Genomic DNA, 22,075 nt, shown 5'->3' on the forward strand with positions numbered 1-22,075 from the left:
GCTGTTATGACAGCTCTAACGAGAGCTGCTTGATTTGTTTGGTATACTTTTGACCATCTCTTTATTTTAAGCCTTTCAGAATAGGTATTTTAGTTGTGTTTCTTGTATTGAGCACAAAGTTGGGTTTTGGTTTTTGAGCAGATCTGAAAATGACAAGTATGTGATTGGTTCTTAACTGTCATACTACTATATTTACTGTATATTATATTTTCATTGCTATTTGTCTTCATGTCATCTCTTTTTTTATTTAGGAAGGTTTGTAATTTTGTTCTACTGGTTACCTTTATGCTATAAATGTTTTTAAAAATCCTTAGCTCCTTTTCCTTAGGCGCCTATTATTTTGTTCACTCCAGAAAACTCCTGTTACCTATGTGCTTCTCAGTGAGCATGTTCTACATCTCTTGTTCTCTAATATGCCTGTTTTTTTTTTTTAAAGCCGTTTGTACTTTGTCAGACATAGAATTGTTTCCCTATTATTTTTCTACCCTTGTCCCTACATTTTGTCTTAGATCTACAATACAACATATGCAGTGACACCACCAGTCATTTCAGCTATGTTTCCTAGTCATCTCTTAGTTATCCCTTGGGTCCTGGCTTACACTGGGGGGGTGCGTGATGGATGGCCTGGTGTTATAATCCTTGGCTCACACTTTTTTCCCCCTTGAGTTTCCGGTAAAGCATTGTTCCACTATTGTTTTGCTCTATATGTTGCTGTTGAAGTCTTAGCCTGATTTTCTTAGTTTTATAAGTAACTTTGCGTTTTTATGTGGAAGCCCAGAAATGTTCTTCATTTATAAAATCTAGTCGTCTTACTAGGATATGTTTCACAGTAGACTATTCTGGGTCAGTTTTCCAAGTACATGTAGGCCTGTTCAGTATTTAGATTCATGCCTTTTGTTTCCAGAAAATTTTCTCAGATTGTGAAAATGGGTTTTTTTCTTCCCTTCCTCAGGAACTCTAATTACATGGATATTGGCTCTTTGCCCATTCTGTATTACTTTTACTTAGATCCTTTTCTCTTCATTTTTGTTCCCTTGCCTGTTTTCATAGTTTTCCTTATTGTCAGTAGAATCTGCTTTCCCCTTAGGTATGTTATAACAGAGATTTTATTTCCGAGATCATTTTGTCTTTTTATTTCTATCCTTCTAGAATTTGAAACAAGAGTTCATCATCTTATTTTTTTGTGCATTTCCATGATGAGTTTTTAAATTTCTAGCTTATGGTGTACTTTCATAGCTGTTTAATAATATTTCAGTCATATGGAATTGTTTTCCTGTGCCTTGTGATTGTTTTAGGGAACGTATTTTAATTCTTGTTTCTTTTTTGTTTGGGGGCTTTTTTGGTATGACTCATTTTTATTTTAATATTTATTCTTTTTTACAACTTTTAGATTCAGGGGGTACATATGCAAGTTTGTTAACTGGGTATATTGTGTGATACTGAGGTTTAGGGTACAAATGATCCTGTCACCCAGATACTGAGCATAGTACCCAATAGTTTTTCAACTGTTTCTCTCCCCATACCCCTCTAGAGTCCCCAGTGTCTACTGTTGCCATTTTTATGCCCATGGGTATCCAGTGTTTAGCTACCACTTACAAGTGAAAACATGCGGTATTTGATTTTCTATTCCTGCATTAATTCACTTAGGATCTTCTTATGTAGTAGCTTCATATGGATGCTGTTTCTCCTTTCTGTTTAGTGTAAAGAGTCACAGAGTTTCTTGGACACACAATAGCATGTGTTTCTGTGACAGGAGATGAGGGGTTTGTGTGACTTCATGGGTTTCTTAGTTTAAATGCTGCCTTGTGTAGGTACAGTTAAGTGTGGTTTCTTTAATGAATGGTGCTGTGGAGGGGTAGGTTTGTGTGACTTCTAATTCTGTGATACTCTTTTGTTTCAAGAATGTATTTCCATCACTTGCCTTCTTTCATTTCGCTGCCAAGCCTCCATAGAGCTGCCCCCACCTTCTAAGTTGCCTTCTCCCAGAAGCAGTGTCTTCTGGAAACTGCCGTCTGTGGCAAAGCCCCTCTATTCTGTTCCCAGCTGCAGTGCTCTAACCTGCCAGGTCTTCCACCTGGTCTGGGGTGTTTGCCCACCTTGGTAGAGCACTTCCTTGTTGAGAGTTCTTCCCTGGATGATGATTGCCAGGTTAAACTCACCTCTCGTGTCCACAGACGCCCGTCTGACTGGCAGCAGAGGCAGTGTTGCTAGCTCTGGTAGTTTTGGATTTTTTATTTCCTCAATTATATTTAATGGAGGCTTGCTGAATACTGCCTCCTTTTGCTGTAGGCACGGATTATGGGTGGTTGTGTTTGCTTTTTGTTGATCTGTAAGGTTTTTGGAGGATGTGTGGATATATTTATCTGTAAGCAGCCACCATGATTTTTTGGGAATCACATGTCTCATCAGTATTTTCTGAAGACTGAAATTCAGCTTAAATTTTTATAAAGACTGAAATTCAATTTAAAAACTGCTCTTGGTAAATCAGGTTGTGTGTAACAGTCATTTCTGAATTGATCTAGCAGTTACCATTATCTTTCTTAAGTATTTAAATATCTTTGTTTTGTTTTATAAATAGGTCCAGTCTATACCTATTTCTTCTCTATAAAGATGACTACTCCCCATATAAAGTTGAGGCATTAGAAAACTATTGTCAAAATAACGTCTAACTAGCTTTCTTTGTTATACTTGTTCTCATAAGCTTTATTTCAAGAAATTGTGCTTAAACACAAATACTTTGGTCACAGTCCTTAAATGTCTCTGATTATTTTCTCTGAGAATCTATGATTTTTGTCCTTAATTAAGGAGAAGTTAAGTGAAAAGTTCTTACAAAATTGATTCTAAAAGTTCAAGGCCACTGAGACAGCGCTCCCCTTACTGGTACAGTGCTAGCTGGCTTGGTGGAATTTTTCTTTCTCTCCAAGACCAAGACAGGCCTGGCTGCTCCAGGGAACTAGAGGCTGGTAAATAAATGATAGTGTTCATTTGTAGGTGGTCTGACTCAAGCCCATGCCCTGGGCCTTTCCACCATACCTTGGGCTTCTGCATTACCAGTTTATAAAAGAACAGTGAAACATTTAAATGCTGCCTTTTGATGTAATAATTCAAATTAGCATTCTGGAGAGTATCTCCCTCCTACCTTTTTTAAAAAAATAGTTTTTAATTGACACATTACATTGCATATATTGATGGGGTACGATTTGATTTTTTGATATATGTCTGTGTTGTATAATGATCAAATCAGGATAGTTAGCATACTCATCACCTCATGCATTTATCATTTCTTTGTGTTGAGAACATGTAAAAATATCTCTTCCAGTTGTTTTGTGTCCTCCTGGGGCCTCTGCATCTCCCCCACTGAAGAAATCTCTACTTTTGCATCACATAAAATATTTGTACTTTTTTAAAATATATTAAGCCCTGAAATAAAGTAATCTTGGAAGGGTTAAGTTTACCTAGGAAAGCCCCCAGTTTTTAGAATCTGTGGAGATTCCAGGAGTGAAGCATCAGGTGGAAATAAATTGTTTATAGAGCCTATGATATCACAGAGTAGTTCTATATGGCAGAGGCACTTTCAGACAGATTTTGAATTTTCCTCTCTTATGGATTCTTTCTACATTTGCTTATTATTTTGAGGCATACATGGGAAAACTTAAAAAATTAATGTGGACAGTTTGTTCCATCCAGACACTAAGCAGTCAGCCTTGTTATTGTGGCCAGTGTGCCAGGCCCTGTGCTGCTTCCTCTTCCCCAGAGCATCAGTCTAGTGGCTAAGGAGATACTGCTGGTAAATAATGAGAAGAAGGAGGTACCATGCTTTGTGGGGGTCCCCCTGGGCTCCCCACACTGGGCAAGTCCCTTTTCAGTCTTTTGGGGTGGCTTGACACACCCCTTCATGGCATCTTGATGTTAAGAGCTGAATTTTGCCTCTGGTTCTATGTGCTTATCTTCGTAGTACTGTCACTGTCACTTTTTGTGGTATTTCTACTCTAATATCTTGTGATTTTAGAGGCAACTTTATTTCTGTCTCAGGAGTTGTCAGCCTTTTTCTTTGAGGTACATCTCATGATGTGTGTGTCATTAGTTCTCACAATTCTACGATGTCTCCTTCCTCCCACCCACAGTTTTAAAATAGTACGGACTATAGTTGTCATAATTTTACAGTGCTCTGAAATAGTTATTATTCAGGATGGGTGAAATCAAGATTTTAGATTATTTGAAGATGAATTGGTTTTCACAGCTCTGCTGTTCACTGGCTCCTGGTGGGACATTTGTGGCTTTGACCATGTTTCCTCAGGGGAACATGGGGAATTGATAGGCTTTTTCTCAGACCCTTCTAGCTGTGAAACTTGATATTCTTTCCTCAATGTTGTGACCTCCTTGTGGGCAAGAAGTTTATTTCCTTAGTGTTTTCTGGCACATATGGATCTCAGTAAATATTTCCTGAATAAGTACGGTCAAGAAGAAGTCTGCCTTGCCTCTGGAATGCAGGGGTGGTTCAGCTGGGCCAGCCAGGTGGCAGTGGTTTTTGTGCTAGCTGGGCAGTGTTTTCTTTCACGGTGGGGAAAATGTTTTCTTCTTCCAAGTCAGATTCCTGTAATACAAAAAAATAGTTAATTTAGCTCAGTTTAGCTTCTTAATGTCAATTGAGTGCCATGTATTTAACTTATGTTGCTGCTTAATACGGATTCCTCACAGAATATTTTTTCCAAGGATCTTCTGCCTCACTGTGAGACCTCTGGATGACAGTTGTTACTTTGAATGCAAATTCTGAATGCTTGTCCATAAAATTTACAAAAAATTAACTTTCACATAAAGCAAAATAAGCATCCAGCGTAATTTCAAAAGTACCTTTTTTCAGGAAGTTTTAAAGTTATGGTCGGTTTATGACAAATGGGTTTTTAAAGTGAGGCTACCTCTGGCGATTCTGTTTCAGGAGACATGAGGATCTCATGGTTTAGCAAAGTTCAAAGTTCACTGAACTTGAAGTCAAGTGTCAGGTACACTACTGACCTTGGCTGGGTAGCCTTGGATAAGCCATTGACCTCTAGATACCATTTTCTCTTCAGTAAAATGGAGATAGTGTCTTTCATGGTTGTAAGAATGAAAATGACATAACATATATGGAAATATCTAGCACAAAATCTAGAATAATGTAGGAACTCTGTTAATTCTAGCTGTATCCTGTCTCTGAAAATAAGTGGATAAAGTACATTTTAATTAAGCTAGTTTTATTTAGAAACCTTTAATAAGAGTGATTGAACTATAATTACAGTTCAAGATTCCCAGTACTCTTTAGAAAAACAAGACCCAAGAAAGTAGCAAGACTTTATGCCAAGGGAGGTATGGCTAAGGTTGAGAACGTTTTCATGTCAGGAATTTTCCATTTAGGAAACTTATTAGCTGTTTTTCTTTTTTTTTTTTTTAATGTGTAGATTTGAAGTGGAGGGAAAGGGACATGAAGGTGTGAGAGAAAGCTGTAGCTTATTCTGACACTTCATTTTTGGTATGGCTTGTTGCCATTCTGTCTTTCACTGTGTAACATAGTCTCCAAAGGTTTTTGTTTGTTTTTTGATTTTGTGTGTGTGTGTTGGGGAGGAGGTTTTATTGAGATTTAATACGCATACCGTACAATTCACTGATTTAAAATGTATAGTTCAGAGGTTTTTAGCCTATTCACAGGGCTATGCAACCACAGCAGTTTTAGAACATCTTCATCACCCCAGAAAGAAACCCTGTACCATTTAGCTGTCATTTTCCCTCACCTCCCTGTTTTTCCCCAACACTCCCGCCTCTAGATGTCTTTGCCTGCTTTGCGCTGCTGTAACACAATAACCTTGGCCTGGGTAATTTATAAGAACAGAAATGTATTTCTCACAGTTTTGGGGGCTGGAAAGTCTAAGATCAAGGCACCAGCTTCTGGTATCTGGTGAGGGCCTTCTTGCTTTGTCTTCACATGGTAGAAGAGAGAACCAGAGAAAATGGAACCTCCCTTTCACAGGCTCTTTTATTAGTGGCCTTAACAAATTCATGAGAGCAGAGGGCTGATGACCGAAACACCTCCCAGTAGGCCCTACCTCCCAACACTGTTGCATTGGGGATTAAATTTTAACTTAGTTTTGGAGGAGACAAAAACATTCAAACCATAGCACTACCAACCACTAACCTGTTTTCTGTCTCTAAAAATTTCCCTACTGTAGACCTGTCATATAAATGGCATCTCATTGTGACTGCTCAACCATGGTGTAGTAGGTACTGGTACTTCATTTCTTTTTATTGTGCATTAATATTCCACTGTATGTGTATACCACATTTTATTTATCTGTTAATCGGTTGATGGACTTTTGGGTTGTTTCCACTCTTTAGCTTTTTTTTTTGTTTTGAGATGGAGTCGCTCTGTCGCCCAGGCTGAAGTGCAGTGACACTATCTTGGCTCACTGCAACCTCCGCCTCTCAGGTTCAAGTGATTCTCCTGCCTCAGCCTCCCGTGTAGCTAGGATTGCAGGCACCCGCCACCATGCCCAGCTAATTTTTGTATTTTTACTAGAGATGGGGTTTTCACCAAGTTGGCCAGGCTGGTCTCAAACTCCTGGCCCTGAAGTGATCCGCCCACCTTGGCCTCCCAAAGCGCTGGGATTACAGGCATGAGCCACTGTGCCTGGCCACTTTTTAGCTATTATGATCAATGCTGCTGTGAACAGTTGCATACAAGTTTTTGTGTGGATATGTGTTTTCTCTCTTTCTCTCTTTCTTTCTTTCTCTCTTTCTTTCTTTCTCTCTCTCTCTCTCTTTCTCTCTCTTTCTCTTTCTTTTCTTCTTGACAAAGTCTCGCTCTGTCACCTAGACTGGTCGGCTGGAGTGCAGTGGTGCGATCTCGGATTACTGCAACCTCAGCCCCTAAAGTAGCTGGGACTACAGGCATGTGCCACCACGCCGGCTAATTGTTTTTGTATTTTTAGTGGAGATGGGGTTTCGCCATGTTGTCCAGGCTGGTCTTGAACTCCTGACCTCAGGTGATCCTCCAGCCTTGGCCTCCCAAAGTGCTGGGATTACAGGCGTGAGCCTCCTCGCCCTGCTGGGGTGTGTTTTCATTTCTCTTGGGTGTGTACCTAGGAATGGAATTGCTGGGTTATATGGTAACACTTTCCAAAGTGGCTGCACCCTTTTATATTCCTCCCAGTCGTATATAAGGTTTCTCCACGTATATAAGGTTTCTCCACGTCTTCCCTGACTCTTGTTATTTTCTGTCTTTTGACAGACAGTAGCCCATCCTAGCCATCCTAGCAGGAGCCACGTGGTATCACGTGTGTGGTTTTGATTTGCATTTATTCTAGATACATGTTCCTTATGAGACATACGATGTAATATTCCCAAAGGTTTTTATGCCTTCCATTCATGGATCTAGATACGATAACCATTCTGATTGAATACCTACTCTGGGTGAAGCTCTGCAGTGGCAGCTGTATATGGATTATTTCCTTTGATCCTCATAATAACTCCTAGGTATACATAATATTATCTTCAGTTTACACATGCCAAAACTGAGGTGTGAAGGAGTTAAAGAACTGGTCCCGGGCCATACTGTTAGTAGTTATTGCCTAAGGTCTGAGTCACACCTGAGCCTTGCTGTATGCCCAGCCTCTGCTCTGCACTAGGACTTGTGTTGACAGGGAGCTGCAAGCTCCTCTGCTGGAGCTTGGAGTTTATTGGAGTTCCTAACACGTGTGTGTGCATTCTTTCATGTACATGTGTTCATACCAGGCCCAGCATCCAGTGTCAGCCTTGACCTCTCCTATCTCTGAGTCCTTATGTCCATACCCCACTGAGTTCCTTGTTACGTGTACTGTACAGAGTCTACTACATCTCAGTTTTCCACTGGTTATTTTATGATTATAAATAGACAAGATAGATAAACATCTTTCATGGAGGAGCCTTAGCATAGTAAAAGCAAAGTTAACTCTGGGAGGATTACAGAGGATAATTTTGGCTTTTATGTGAGAAGAAATTTCCAAGTAGCTTAAAGCTGTCCCTCAGTGGAATCAGCTGCTTGGTGAAGAACTTTGCAGAACTGTGTATGTTCAAGCAACAGTGGAGGTACCCTTCTCTCAGGGTGTTGTAAAATGCATTTCTCAGGGTGTTGCAAAATGCATTTCTAAACTGGGCTGGACCCTGGGGCCTCCTCCAGGTTGGAGAAGGACTTGCCCTTACCAGAGTTGACATCATACAGCTGTAGAATGTTGTGCCACTTTCTCATAAGATGTGGCTTCTGAATAAACATAGTGATGAACTCTTGGGAGGTAACAGGGTAAAGATGTCTTTATCCTTCAAAATTTAATCTCCTTTGAAAAACGTACTTTTAACTACTCAGACTGATATACAACTTCCAGCTTTTATAGATGGGAAGGACTCTGATTAAAGATGTAATCAGAATAACATCTTTAGTTTGTAACACCTGTGGTTCTGGGGTCAGCCAGATCTGTGTTTGAGTCTTTTTTTGTCTTTTTTTTTTGAGACATAGTTTTGCTCTTGTTGCCCAGGCTGGAGTGCAATGGCGCGATCTCAGCTCACTGCAACCTCCGCCTCCCAGGTTCAAGCAGTTCTCCTGCCTCAGCCTCCTGAGTAGCTGGGACTACAGGCACATGCCACCACGCTCAGCTAATTTTTGTATTTTTAGTAGGGATGGGGTTTCACCCCGTTGGCCAGGCTGGTCTTGAACACCTACCTGACCTCAGGTGATCCGCCCGCCTTGGCCTCCCGAAGTTCTGGGATTACAGGCATGAGCCATCATGCCCTGCCCTGTGTTTGAGTCTTAATTCTGAGCTATCCTTTCTGTGTCACCTCAGGCTAGTTACTTTACCACTTAACACCCCAGTTTCCTCATCTGGAAAACAGGGATAGTAAGAGTATTTCCTTTAAGGTTAAGATTCTGTAATGCTTGTCTGGCACATAGCAAGTATATACTAAATGTTTATCATTTGAGGGAGGGAGAATTAGAGATGTGAATGGTTGTTAAAATGTAACCTAATTTTTAACTTTTTCTCAGAGGAAACACAAGAATAGAAGAGGCTTGTGAAATGTATACCAGAGCTGCAAATATGTTCAAGATGGCTAAAAATTGGAGTGGTATGTACAAAGTTTTTGTTTGTTTTTTAGGCAAATGGTTTAAAATCACTTTGAAGGAAGAAATGACTGTTTTCCCCTTGAAGAGCAAGACTATTGGCCCCAGAGACAGGTGTCAGTGCTGAATAACTGGTGTGGCTGCTACTGACATATGGAGACTGAAGGAGTCTGCTCTAAGTGAACGAAGCTGGAAAGCCTGGCTTAAGTTCAAGCACAGGGACAGTGTCTGTCTTAGTTTCTATAAACTTCTTAATAGAGTAGGCATGTGGTAACTAAAAATAGTTAAAATTACTTGGAATTAGAGTAATCTTTGCTTCTTACTAATATGTTCAAATAAACACAGTGCCATAAGGAATGAAAGTTGGAATAAAAGTCATTAAAAGTAGTGGGATAAAGAGAAATGCCTGGTTTTCTTTACCTGAACATTGGTTGAGAATGATCATTCTCTGCTATGCAATAACTTATTGTGATTCCACTGAGAACTATGACAGTGGGGTTTGGGGGGAGGGGGATGGATTTACATTAACCTCAATAGACCCCTGGTTATTTTTTAAAGTAATGTTTTCTATCCAGTGAGACCAGGCATAATAAAATCCACAGGATTATTATTTTCATTGGTCTGAGATGGGATGGCTCTTTGAGAGAAATTCATCCCTCTCCCTTCAGCAAAAGAGATCTTTCATGCCTTAGTGATGGGATATTTCTGTAGTGAAAATGGAGACCACCGTTGACCAGAGCAGGGGACGTGAGTGTTGCGCTCTGGCTCACAGCTGCTGTGGAATTGGAAGTGGGACTCGCCCTCTACAAGCTGTTTCAAGGCAGACACTTTAAAATCATTTCAAAGGAGAAAATGCTTTTGAGCTAGATGAATCTAAAAGGTCTCTTCTGGCTTTAAAGATCTTTGTAAGAAGTTTAGTTTTAGCTAAGGCTTTAGATATGCTATTTTTCAGAACATACTTATGCCTGAATTATATTGTATTTTTAAAATGGAGGAGAAAACAGTTTGTTTCACGTTCCCTCTTTTATTTTGTTCAGGTCTTATAAGTAAAAAGTGATCTTACCTGAAGAGACCACTTACTTACTTATTTACTTACTTACTTATTTGTAAGTAAATAAAACTTATTTGTTACTTACTTATTTGTTTATTTATTTATTTATTTGAGACAGAGTCTCACTCTGTAGCCCAAGCTAGAGTGCAGTGGTGCAATCTTGACTCACTGCAATCTCTGCCTCTGGGCCTCAAGTGATTCTTGTGCCTCAGCCTCCCGTGTAGCTGGGACTACAGGCACGCGCCACCACGCCCAGCTAATTTTTTGTATTTTAGTAGAGACGAGGTTTCACCATGTTGCCCAGGGTGGTCTTGAACTCCTGAGCTCAGGCGATCCAACCGCGTCGGCCTCCCAAAGTGCTGGGATTATAGTCGTGAACCACTGCACCCGGCTGAGACCACTTATTACTTATTGTATCTGGTGATCAAGTATTCTAACCTTTGGAAATTCCATTTCAGAGAGGCCACTGATCATGTATGTAACTGAGGCTTTGTATGTGCACCCCCCGTCATCTGTCATCTGTTGCCTGGAGTGATGCTCTAGCCTCCTGACATTGTCATACTGCTGCACTTTTCCAGTCTGTTTCCATTTATGTCTGAGGTTGCAATTTTTTGAATTTTGGAAATCAGACCTTGGCAATGACCTTGAGCAGTAGGATAGGATGTAAATAACTCCCACATGCTTAGCGTTCCAGTAAAGGAACACTAGGCATAAATGTGTTAATGAAGTAACGTAACACAAGTTAAGTAAGGTCATATCATTTCAAATAAGAGCTGACGTCCCTGTAGTGTCCCTCAAAGACTATCCCCTTCCTTGTGCACCCAGCTCCCACTTCAGAGCCTTTGCATGTACTGTTCCCTCTGTCTCCCTACTCTTCCCCCAAACAGAATGTTGCTGGGTCCCTGCTTCCTTCAGCTCCCTCTTCACATGTCATCTTCTTGGTGAGGTCTTCTCTGGCCACCCCTTTTAAAAATAACAATTTTGTCCTTCCTGGAACCTTTTTTTTTTTCTCCAACACTGTTATCACCATCTAGCAAAAATAAATTACATAATGTTTTATTCATTTACATTTACATGTTTTTATTATATTGTGATTCTCATTATAAAGTAAACCTTGGAAGGCCATGTTTGTGTGTTTTATCTGCTGTATCTCCAGGCCCTGGATTATCACCTGCAAAGTCATAGGTGCTCAGTGTATTTGTTGAGTGGATGAATATTAGACTCCTTGAAGTTCTATCCATGTTGCATTGGTGATGATAATAACAGCATTGCATCTCTATAGTTTTAAAAGTTCTTTCATAATGACTAAGCTAATTTGTTTGATACTCAGCTTTTGAGAGATCATCCTCACAGGTATTATAACAGTTTTGCAAGTGAGGAAATTTAGCCTAAGTTGTGTGGCTTCCCAGAGGCCATTTAATTTAATATATGATCCTTTAAAGACAGTTCCAAGTTCCCCCTCCACCTCCGAGAACGGAGTCTTGCTGTGTTGTCCAGGCTAGAGTGCAGTGGCGCGATCTCGGCTCACTGCAACCTCCGCCTCCTGAGTTTAAGTGATTCTCCTGCCTCAGCCTCCGGAGTAGCTGGGATTACAGGCATACGCCACCACGCCCAGCTGATTTTGTATTTTTAGTAGAGATGGGGTTTCTCCATGTTGGCCAGGCTGGTCTTGAACTCCTGACCTCGTGATCCACCCTAAGTGCTGGGATTACAGGCATGAGCCACTGTGCCCAGCCCGACACTTCCAAGTTTAGATAGACCGAGCTAGCATTTGCTGTCAGTGATTGGAATGAATAGTCAGAGTGAAAAAATAAGCCAGCAACTTGTTTTGGAATGTGGGAATGTGAAAATGTAAAATTAAAGCACTTAGTATTGTCTGGAGAAATGGAGGTAGCCCAGAAGAGCCTGGGTGTTGTGGTATTACTGAGCAACAAAAGGATGGCCCATGACTGATTCTGAGACAGGAAACATAGATAAGTTATCAAAAATGAAATGCCAGCAGGAGAGCAAGGATGTAGGTTGTAAAAAAATGATGGCATTTCAATATGCCAAACCACAGATATGATCTAAGGCTAGATTTGCATGTAATAATGAAAGTGGCCACCTTGTGTAATGTGAGTCAGGCCCTTCTAAGCACTTTACTTGTGAAATCCAAGCTATTACTACGTTCTTCTGAGGCAGAGCCCATCAAAGCTCCCACTTAGCCAGATATGTTCCTGAGTTGCCACTTCATGGTTAAGTGCTGCCCCAAGTACCCCAGGTGCATGGCCACTGCCCTGGCAGTGGCCTTTGCCCCTTCTGGATACCCACCAGCCTCTCATGATTCACCAGGGGCCAGCAGGGCTTCTTCAGTTCCAGCTCTAGCCCTGAGGCTGGCATGTACTCTGATTGTTCAGTGCCTTGGTTTCTTCCTGCTGCTATAACAAAATACCTTAGTGTAATTTATAAAGAAAATGAACGTATTGTTCAGAGTTCTGGAGGCTGGGTAGTTTAAGATCAAGGTGCCAGCAGACCCCGTGTTTGGTGAGGACTGTTCTCAGCTTCCACGATGGCGCCTTCTTGCTATGTCCTCATGTGGTGGAAGGAGCAAGGCAGCTCTCTTCAACCTCTTTTATAAGGGCACTCATCCCATTTATGAGGGTGGCGCTCTCATGACTTCATCACTCCCCCAAAGGCCCCACCTCTTAATACTGTCAAATTGGGTATCAGGCTCCAGTAATACAAATTCTGGGGGGATGCTACCATTCAGATCATAGCACTACCCATGTCATGCTGGTGGTTACATATTTTTCAAAGATGCCTGGGTACTCTTTTTAATCAGAAACTGGTACAGAGGAAGAATTGAACCTGGGCAGGTGGGCTCCAGAGTTTGTACTGTCCCTTTGCCCTCAGGTTCAGAAACCCACATGAGAATTATGCATTTCCTCTGGGGAGAGGGAGTTGGAACAAGAGATGCAGCTGAAGCTTTAGCAGAATTGGATGTTTACGGCTAGGTATAATCATCTGTAATCCCAGCACTTTGGGAGGCCCAGGCTGGAGGATTGCTTGAGCCCAGAAGTTCAAGACCAGCCTGGGCAACATAGTGAGAACCTATCTCTACAAAAAAAAAAAAATTTTTTTTTTTTTTTTTTTTTTTTTTTGAGACAGAGTCTTGCTCTGTCACCCAGGCTGGAGTGCAGTGGCACAATCTCAGCTCACTGCAACCTCCGCCTCCCGGATTCAAGCAGTTGTCCTACCTCAGCCTCCCAAGTAACTGGGATTATAGGCACCTGCCACCATGCCCAGCTAATTTTTTGTATTTTAAGTAGAGACAGGGTTTCGCCGTGTTGGCCAGGCTGGTCTTGAACTCCTGACCTCAGGTAATCCACCCGCCTTGGCCTCCCAAAGGGCTGGGATTACAGGCTTCAGCCACCAAACCCAGCCAAAAAATTTTTTTAAGAATTAAAAATAAAAAATAGCCAGGTGTGGTGGCACATGCAGCTACTCGGGAGGCTGGGGTAGGAGGATCTCTTGATCCTGGGAGGTGGAGGTTGCAGTGAGCTGTGATCACGCCACTGCATTGCAGCCTGGGTGACAGATTGAGACCCTGTCTTGAAAAAAGGAAAAGAATTGGATTTTTTTTTCTCACAAAAAAAATTTATAGCAAATGTTTAATATCAGCAGTGAGTACTGCTTTATGATAATTTTTTTGGAAACCCAAAGGTTTTGTGATATTCTTAACCATGCTTTTCCTGGTAGGTCAGATTCTTTCCTCTCCATTTCTGCTGTACTCACTTCCCCAGTGTGACTCATTTTTCAGAGGCAGTCTGTCGTGTTGCTTTCTCTGAACTCAGGAAGTTTCGCATGTTGATGTTGAAACCCTCTGGGAAGTGGCCTGATGCAGCTTCAGCCTTGATTTCCACTGGCCTCCTCCAGTCAGGGCAGGCTTGTCACTGGCCTCCACTTCCAGCCCTTTCTTACCTTCAAGCATTTCTTCTGTGTTCATGTGACTCCTCTGCTAGCGATTCCTTCCCCCTTTTTTTTTCCAGCACTCCAGAATCCATGGTCCCTGATCCGATACCTTTTCTGAAAAAGATTAGTTCATGTACCTTATATGTTGTACGGTGTCTCAGTTGGAGATCTGGGCAGTACCCCACAACCAGATCCATCAGTGATTCTGCAGGGAAATTTGTAAATTCTCACACTAAATGGGGTAAAATAGATTAAACCTCATATAAATTTCAGTCAGATTTTGCTGTAAACTAAAGAAAAAAATTTGGATTTTTAGACTTTTTTGGATTTCAAAATTGTGGGCCTGATTTTCACTCTTTAGGAAACTTACTTTATCCAGGAAGCCTCCATTAGCAGTTTCTTCCACACTGACAGCTAAGTGTAGGAGACACTAAGATAGAAAAGTGAGCAAATATCTTTGCGCTCAGTGTTTTACCTTTCTTTAATCATTTGTGGCTTGAAGCCCTTAGCTGGTGTTTATTATATGTTAGTGGAATTGAATTGAGTAGCCCAAGACTTGGCTATTGGTATTGAATGGCCAGATCAGGGAGTGGTGGCTTAGTGCCCAGGGACACTTGGAAAGTCTGCTGGAGCTGAGGTGGAGAAGCTTTCATCACTGTTTGACTTGATTCTGGTTATTTTTATATTTGCCCGAGTGGCACTGGACCACATGGATTTTCGCTTCTGACTAGAATGCTTCTTTCCAGTGGAATATAATTTTTCTAGGGAGGTCTAGTACTTACAGCATGGGCTGCTCTGGGGGGACTTGTTCCTCTGTGTTTAATTGTAGTGTCTTCTTCAGCTGCAGGAAACGCATTTTGTCAGGCAGCCAAGCTCCACATGCAGCTTCAGAGCAAACATGACTCCGCTACCAGCTTTGTGGATGCTGGAAACGCTTACAAAAAGGCAGATCCCCAAGGTAAGACAGCCAGGCATGTAGCATGCCTATCTCTTGTGTAACTAACCAGTCAGTACTTTCCTCAACGTTAAGGTCAGTGTTGGTGTGCTTTCAAGTCCTGGTAAAAAGGAATTTTTGTATTTTGGAATAATAGAGAAATTTTGATAACCTTAGGGATTTTTCTTTTTTAATCATTTGGGGGCTTTTATGAGGAGAAATTATGTTAAATTTATACTGGCTGTTTAGTTTATAGCAGCATTTAATTAAACTCCATTTATATTGCATTTTAGAGAATTTTTTGGAAATTACCTTTAATTTTATCTAAGACTTCTTGTATCTTAATTTTGTGAAAATGTGTATTGTTCATGAAAGGAAACTCTTATGTTCCCTTACTGCTAAATACCTAAGGAGTTTTCAGATCCAGTTAATGGGAGATTGTAATATTCAATCGTTAAAAAGTCTTATTCATATAGTATCCATTTGGTTTTTTAAAAAGTTTTTCAAAGTGTTTGTTTTGAGGAAAGAATGCAATTGGATATTTAATGTGGTAAAATTTTGCAAAGATTATTTCTTTTTAGTTAGAAGAGTGTAATTAAAAGTATTAATTTCTTCCCTTCCACACGCGTACACAGCGGAAATTTTGTGTTTTTCCTTTATCTTTTAGCAGTCCATTTTGTTTAACACACAGATCCCAAATTTTGAGAATAAATATGTCATAAAGAAATAGGGTATCTGCAAGACCTTTGTTATAAGGATTAATCACAGTTTATTTCCCAAAGTGACAAACTGGACACAGGTTAAATGAGCTGTTAGAGTGGTAAAATTGTAATGCATCAGTACTTTAGAATATGGTGCAGGCATTAAAATCCGTGGTTTCAGAGAATCTTCAGTAACCTGGTAAATGTTTACATGTCAATTAAAGAAGCACATGAGACTGAATGTTGTATAATCTCATTTTCAGAAAAAAGTTTGTGCACGTAGAAATGTGTCTAATAAACACAAAGGAAAAGTACATCTGAGTACTAACAGCGGATTTGAGTGGGATTATTGATAGATTATTTTTGTATTCTGTATTTTAAAAGGTGTAACAGGGATCCATATTTTTTATGTAGTTTAGAGGGAAATTGTTTCAATTTTTGTTCATCTGCTTACCTTTCTAATTTTGTAGTCAGGCCTTTCTACTTTGCTGCCTCTTTAAACCAAATGTAATAAACTTGGAGCTGTCACTGTATGCCAGCATTATAAACACCATCATTTTATGATAGGGAAAATTTTTTGGCTCACTTTTTTAGAAAATTAGTATAATTTATTAGCATTATTATTTATTAGATTTGTTTCTTCATTTTGTTAGTATGCTGCAATTTAGCATCTTTGAACATTATACAGAATGTTGACTTTGCTTAAGGGTTGTTTGAATAGGCATTTCAAAGTGCTTTTGCTTTTGGCTGTATGGAGAGTAGAATCTATTGAGGTGATTGTTCTTGTGATGTGGTGCCATGTTCCAAAATTAATATATATGCATGGTATTAATGAGGAATATGTTTGCATTCATATTTTAGCAGATTTATCAGTGTTGGTGACAACCTCTATGGTTTTATTTTCTTTATAATACAGTCTTTTGCCTGGATGGAGTCCTCACTTTAAGGTTAAGAGTAACTAAGCCAATGTTACTGCAGCTACAGTTCCCTAAATTATACTGTAGCTGCTGGGAACAAAGCCATGCTGATGAATCTGGACTTGTGCATGATTTTTGTTTGCTTCTCACTAACCTGCCCACCCTCCACTCCAAAATTATACCTCATTAACGTTCTAATAACAGCCAAGAAGACAGCCTCACCTGAACCCTCTTTGACTGAATGGACTTTTCCTTGTTTTTCTTAAATGCCTACGCTTCAGAGGCTATCAACTGCTTAAATGCAGCCATCGACATTTACACAGACATGGTAAGACATTGCATTGTTTGAGTGACTGTGGGGTGGAGTCTTGAGATGGCTTAGAGTTCTCTCTCTCTTTTTTATGTTCCCAAACTGGCATTCAGATAGGTAAAATGGGTGTGTGACTGTTTCTTGTTTTTTCCCCTAGGGAAGGTTTACAATTGCAGCCAAGCACCACATTACTATTGCAGAGATCTATGAGACTGAACTTGTAGACATTGAGAAGGTAAGCAGTGGGCACACTTCCTCAGATGTGAAGCAGGCAGATAAGCTGACTCAAAGAACTCTCTTCTCCTCAGTTTGAGAGTGATCATAGGTGTAGAGTGGTCATAGACGGCCTTGCCTGGAGACTTTCAGGGTCTAGCTGGCTAAGTAGATGGGCTGTTTTCCTGGAGTGGACATCTAAGACATGAGAGCTGGTTAAGATTTACAGAGATCACCTGTTGTTTCCACTGTCTCTGATTCACATCAGAATATTACCATTGCCAAAAGAACCGTCAGCTGTATTGCTTAGTACTCTAAGGCCCAGTGAAGAAAGTGTAAGAGGTGACCTCTGTACACTCAGTCAGCATCACAGCTTTAAGTATCTGTGTGCCAGTGACTCACAAATCTGACTGCAGCCCAGGCCTCTCTCCAAATGCTAGATTCCTGTATCCACCTGCCTGCTGACCTCTCCACTTTGTCCAGCAATCATCTCTAACCCAACATGTCTGGGACTGGATTCTCAGATGCCCTGTCCCCAACCCAGTGTTCCCCCCTAAACTACAGGCTTCCTTGCCCTTTCTCTTTCCCTACAAGCTGTGAGCAATTTTTCTGAGTGGTGTCCTTCCTGCTCCCAAGTCTTGGCACAACTCACTACCTTGTCTCCCAGCTTGCACTTGATCGCTGCAGGATCCTTCAAACCTGTCTCCCTGCTTTTGCTCCCCCTACCTTGCCAACCCCACATCCCCATGCCACAGAGTAGCCAGAGTGAGCCTTCTAAGCATTGCATCATACTCTGTTTCTCCACTGCTCACAGCCTTTCATTAGACCCCTTTCACTAAGAGGAACAGCTGGAGCTGTGCAGAGCCTCCATGGCTCCACTGAATTGCTTCCTCCCAGCCCCACACCCCCCATGCACCTGTGTGGCCTGGCCTCTCCTCTTTTCTCTTATTCTCCTCCTCTTGCATACCCTGCACAGCCATCCTGGCCTCCTTGCTGTTCCGCACACATGTCAGATGAGCGCTCCTGCCTCAGGACCTTTGTATCCACAATTTCCTCTGTCTGCAGAGCTCTTCCCCAGATGTCCATATGGCTGACACCTCACATCTTTCAAGTCTAACTGGATTTGAAAGTCGTGGCTAACTTCCCCATGCCCTTCCATTTTTGCTCATTTATTACCTTTTCCATGAGGCCTATTATGACCCCCTAGTTAATTTAGCCCCCCAAGAAAACATAGCAGATCCCCACACACCTCACTTCTTGTATTGCTGAGCAGATGTCTCCTTACAACATGCCGTCTCATATGCTTGTTCATCATTCTCATATTGGTTGTCTCCCTCCGCCAGAATGGGCACACGTGTCAGCAGGGAGCTTTGTCTCTGCTTTGCTGATGTGTCCCAAGAGCCCAGAACTCTGGGACCTAGTGGGATCTATATTTGCTAAATAAACAAATGCTACCCCTGCCTCCACCATACCAAATGGAGTCTTCCTGGTCTGGGGAAGGATCTGCTAGGCGTTACTGAAATTGGACTGGCATTGTTAACGTTCACTCTTTTGACTGTGTGACCTCCACCTGTTGGTTATTCAGCACAAAATTTGCTCATATTTGTTACATAAAATTTATTATTTGACCTTTTTTTTTTTATAATTGCCATACTTTTCTGAGGATACTCCCTGATCTTGATCAAGTCAGGGCCACCCTGTGCATTGACATGTGTGTGTGAGCCTTCTCTTTGGAAGGTTATCTGTGGATCCTGGAGGAAGGTGATGGAGCTGGACCTGAACCTCCTTTGTTACCAGATGTGGAATTGATGATGGAATGGGAGGAAGATGGGTCTGGTGTGGCTGGGGTATTTATTTGGTCAGGGTGTCTGGGATGGCCACGGTATCTTTATTTAGGTTTGAGTGAGTCTTGCGGGGATGAGCACTATGTGCAGAGCATCTTTGCCAGCAGAGGCTCCTGTTCCAGCTTCCTCTTTCACAGTGGTCAGAAGGGCACTCTGGGGCAGGAGCCTGCAGTGCTGTGTCATTTCTGTTGCCCAGGCATGGTCTCCAACACATGTGTCTCCATAAACTTGAGAGCAGATAAAATGAAATGGGACATACTCTTTTTTTCTCTTGAAAAAAAAAGGCCAGGTACAGTGGCTGATGCCTATAATCCTACCACTTTGGGAGGCCAAGGCAGGAGGATCACTTGAGCCCAGGAGTTCAAGACCAGCCTGGGCAACATGAGAAATCTCCATCTCTACTAAAAATATAAAAAAAAAAACTAGCCAGGAATGGTGGCATGTGCCTCATTCTGTTGCACAGGCTGGACAGGTTGGAGTGGCATGAACACAGCTCACTGTAGCCTCAACCTCCTGAGCTCAAGTGATCCTCCCACCTCAGCCTTCCGAGTAGCTGAGACTACAGGCATGTGCCACCATGCCCGGCTAATTTTTTAATTTTTCATACAAATGAGGTCTTTTCATGTTGCCCAGGCTGGTCTCAAACTCCTGGACTCAAGCAATCTTCCCATCTTGGCCTCCCAAATGCTGAGATTACAGCCATGGACCATCATGCCTGACCTTCACAGAATACTGAATTTTAAAATGCAGCTATAAAAGAATAGGTATCCTATGGTTCTCTTTTTGCAAATACTTAGTCACATACAGAAATAGTCTGGAAGAAAATATTTATTTGGAGCACCTGTCAGAGCTGTCATGTACACACATGTGAGATTACCTGATGAAGGTACATCTCCTCCCTCTAAAATGTGGGCTCTGTGAGGGCAGGGCCCATAATTGTTCCGCTCACCATCACAGCCCTGAGCCTAGCATAATGCCTGTTTACAAAGTGGGTGCTCAGTAACGGATGCGAAGTGAATGAAGACAAAGTGCATCACAAATGAAAGCTGCCTATAGTTCCATGGCCTGTTTAGTTTTATTCGTTTTCTTGTCCCTGGGGCTCTTTTCTAACTCACTAGGAGCTGCCTTGAAGCCACTTAACTAATGGGCTTGGGCAGAAAGGCAGCACCTTTAATCTGATTTTCAGAGACTGCTAGCTCCCTCATTTGCATTTGCTGGGAAACCTTTGTCATTCAAGCATCCTGCAAACCCACCACCTGCTTCTGTGTGTTTGCATGCTAAAAATGGTTTTTACAGTTTTTAATCCTTGGGAGAAAAAAGCATTTTGCGACATGTAAAAATTATATGAAATTAGAAATTTCATTGTTCATAAATATAGTTTTATTGGAACACAACCACACTTATTCATTTATATCTTGTCTATGGCTGCTTTTATGCTACCACAAGAGAGCTGAGTAGTTGCAAAAAAGATGCACAAAACCTAAAATATTTCTTGTCTGACCTGTTAGAGAAAAACTTTGGCTAGAGCCCTGGTTTAAAGAACTGCTCATACTTACCTCTTGTTATTTGGGGTATAGAAGGTTTTTTCAATCTTATGAGAGCTTTATTTCTAAGGCTGTCTACCACTGTCTACAAACCAGCTGATTCTTTGCAGAGTTCAGCTCTTACAAAACTGTGCTAAAAACAGCAGCACACACTATCATCTGGCTCTTCTCAGCCATTTTGCTTAGTTTTGGACTCCGGTAGACACCTATTTTTTGTTTGTTTGTTTGTTTTGAGACAGTTTCACTCGTCGCCCAGGCTGGAGTGCAGTGGCGTGATCTCAGCTCACTGCAACCTCTGCCTCCCGGGTTCAAGCAGTTCTCCTGTCCCAGCCTCCCAAGTAGCTGGGATTACGGGTGCCCACACCACGCCCAGCTAATTTTTGTATCTTTTTAGTAGAGACAGGGTTTCACCATGTTGGCCAGGCTGCTCCTGAACTCCTCACCTCAGGTATTCCACCCACCTTGGCCTCCAAAACTGCTGGGATTACAGGCATGAGCCACCGCACCTGGCCGACACCAGTTCTTTTTTCTGAGTTGCCACGTGCTTGATTTCACTAACTTCCACCACAGCATGACAAGGACTTCTAGCTTTCTGGCCTGTGATCTCTGTTTCTTCTCCACTTGATGCCATATGTTTTAGATTGACGACAACACCCTTATTCTAGGTGACACTTAAGGTATTAGTGGGTGTAGTCTGTGCTGCAAGTCATAGACGTAAAGTGTAATTAGGGCTTCATATCTCTCTAACAATCCAGTGTGGCTACTAAGGGTTTGACAGTGGTAGAGATACTGGGGTTGGAGGTACCTTGTGTCCTTTGTAGTTACTTAGGAACCTGCCTGACAGTTCTGCCAGTTTGGTGTCTAGCTTACAGTGTCACTCTGGACTTGGTCATAGCCATCCTAGCTCATGGGAAGTGGAAGGCCTGGAGGAGGATGCAAAGTGAGATATATGGCCCAAGCCTGGGAGTGGCCCCCAGCATGTCTGTTTACATTCCACTGGAGAGAACTAGTCATAGGCTGCCCCTCACTATAGAGGAAGCTGAGGAAGTGGTATAGCTGGGCATATGCCATATGGGGAGGGGGAAACAGATTTTGATGGTCAGCAAGCATTCTGCGTGCTTTCTTGTATTTCCTAAAGAAAGCAGGCCGAGTTGTGAAAAGTTTGCTGGTAGAGTAGGTTTATTTATGGAAAAATACCTATGCAAATGTAGTTTTAAAATGCAGCTCTCCAAATAAATTGTGTGTGAATAAAATATGTATGTTTTCAGGCTATTGCACATTATGAACAATCTGCTGATTATTACAAAGGAGAAGAATCCAACAGGCAAGTATTACTTTTCTTAATATGATTTAATGGGTTTTATTATGTGTGATAAAAAAATACTTCTTTATACTCTGTGAGTGTATTTGACTACACCAAATGAAGATGTTCTAAGGCCCAGTGCACATCTTTTGTTTTTCCATTGGCTTGTTACTCACTCTGCTTTGGTTC

The 22,075-nt window shown here is 41.5% G+C and overlaps 1 protein-coding gene across 2 annotated transcripts in view; it reads left to right on the forward strand.

The window, feature by feature from the left end:
- Nucleotides 1-22,075, forward strand: part of NAPB (NSF attachment protein beta) — a 47,104-nt gene that overhangs the window by 9,478 nt on the left and 15,551 nt on the right. The window contains exons 2-6 of one of the 2 annotated variants that reach the window (XM_030826862.1): nt 9,044-9,123; nt 14,962-15,078; nt 16,954-17,000; nt 17,140-17,217; nt 21,852-21,907. In XM_030826862.1, the coding sequence (XP_030682722.1) occupies nt 9,044-9,123; nt 14,962-15,078; nt 16,954-17,000; nt 17,140-17,217; nt 21,852-21,907 (378 nt within the window). Of the gene's footprint in view, nt 1-9,043; nt 9,124-14,961; nt 15,079-16,953; nt 17,001-17,139; nt 17,218-21,851; nt 21,908-22,075 lie in introns of those variants that run through there. The other variant, XM_030826863.1, reaches the window with a different exon arrangement.

Source organism: Nomascus leucogenys, chromosome 13, assembly GCF_006542625.1.
Source record: "Nomascus leucogenys isolate Asia chromosome 13, Asia_NLE_v1, whole genome shotgun sequence".
In the NCBI taxonomy this organism is placed as follows: Eukaryota; Metazoa; Chordata; class Mammalia; order Primates; family Hylobatidae; genus Nomascus; species Nomascus leucogenys.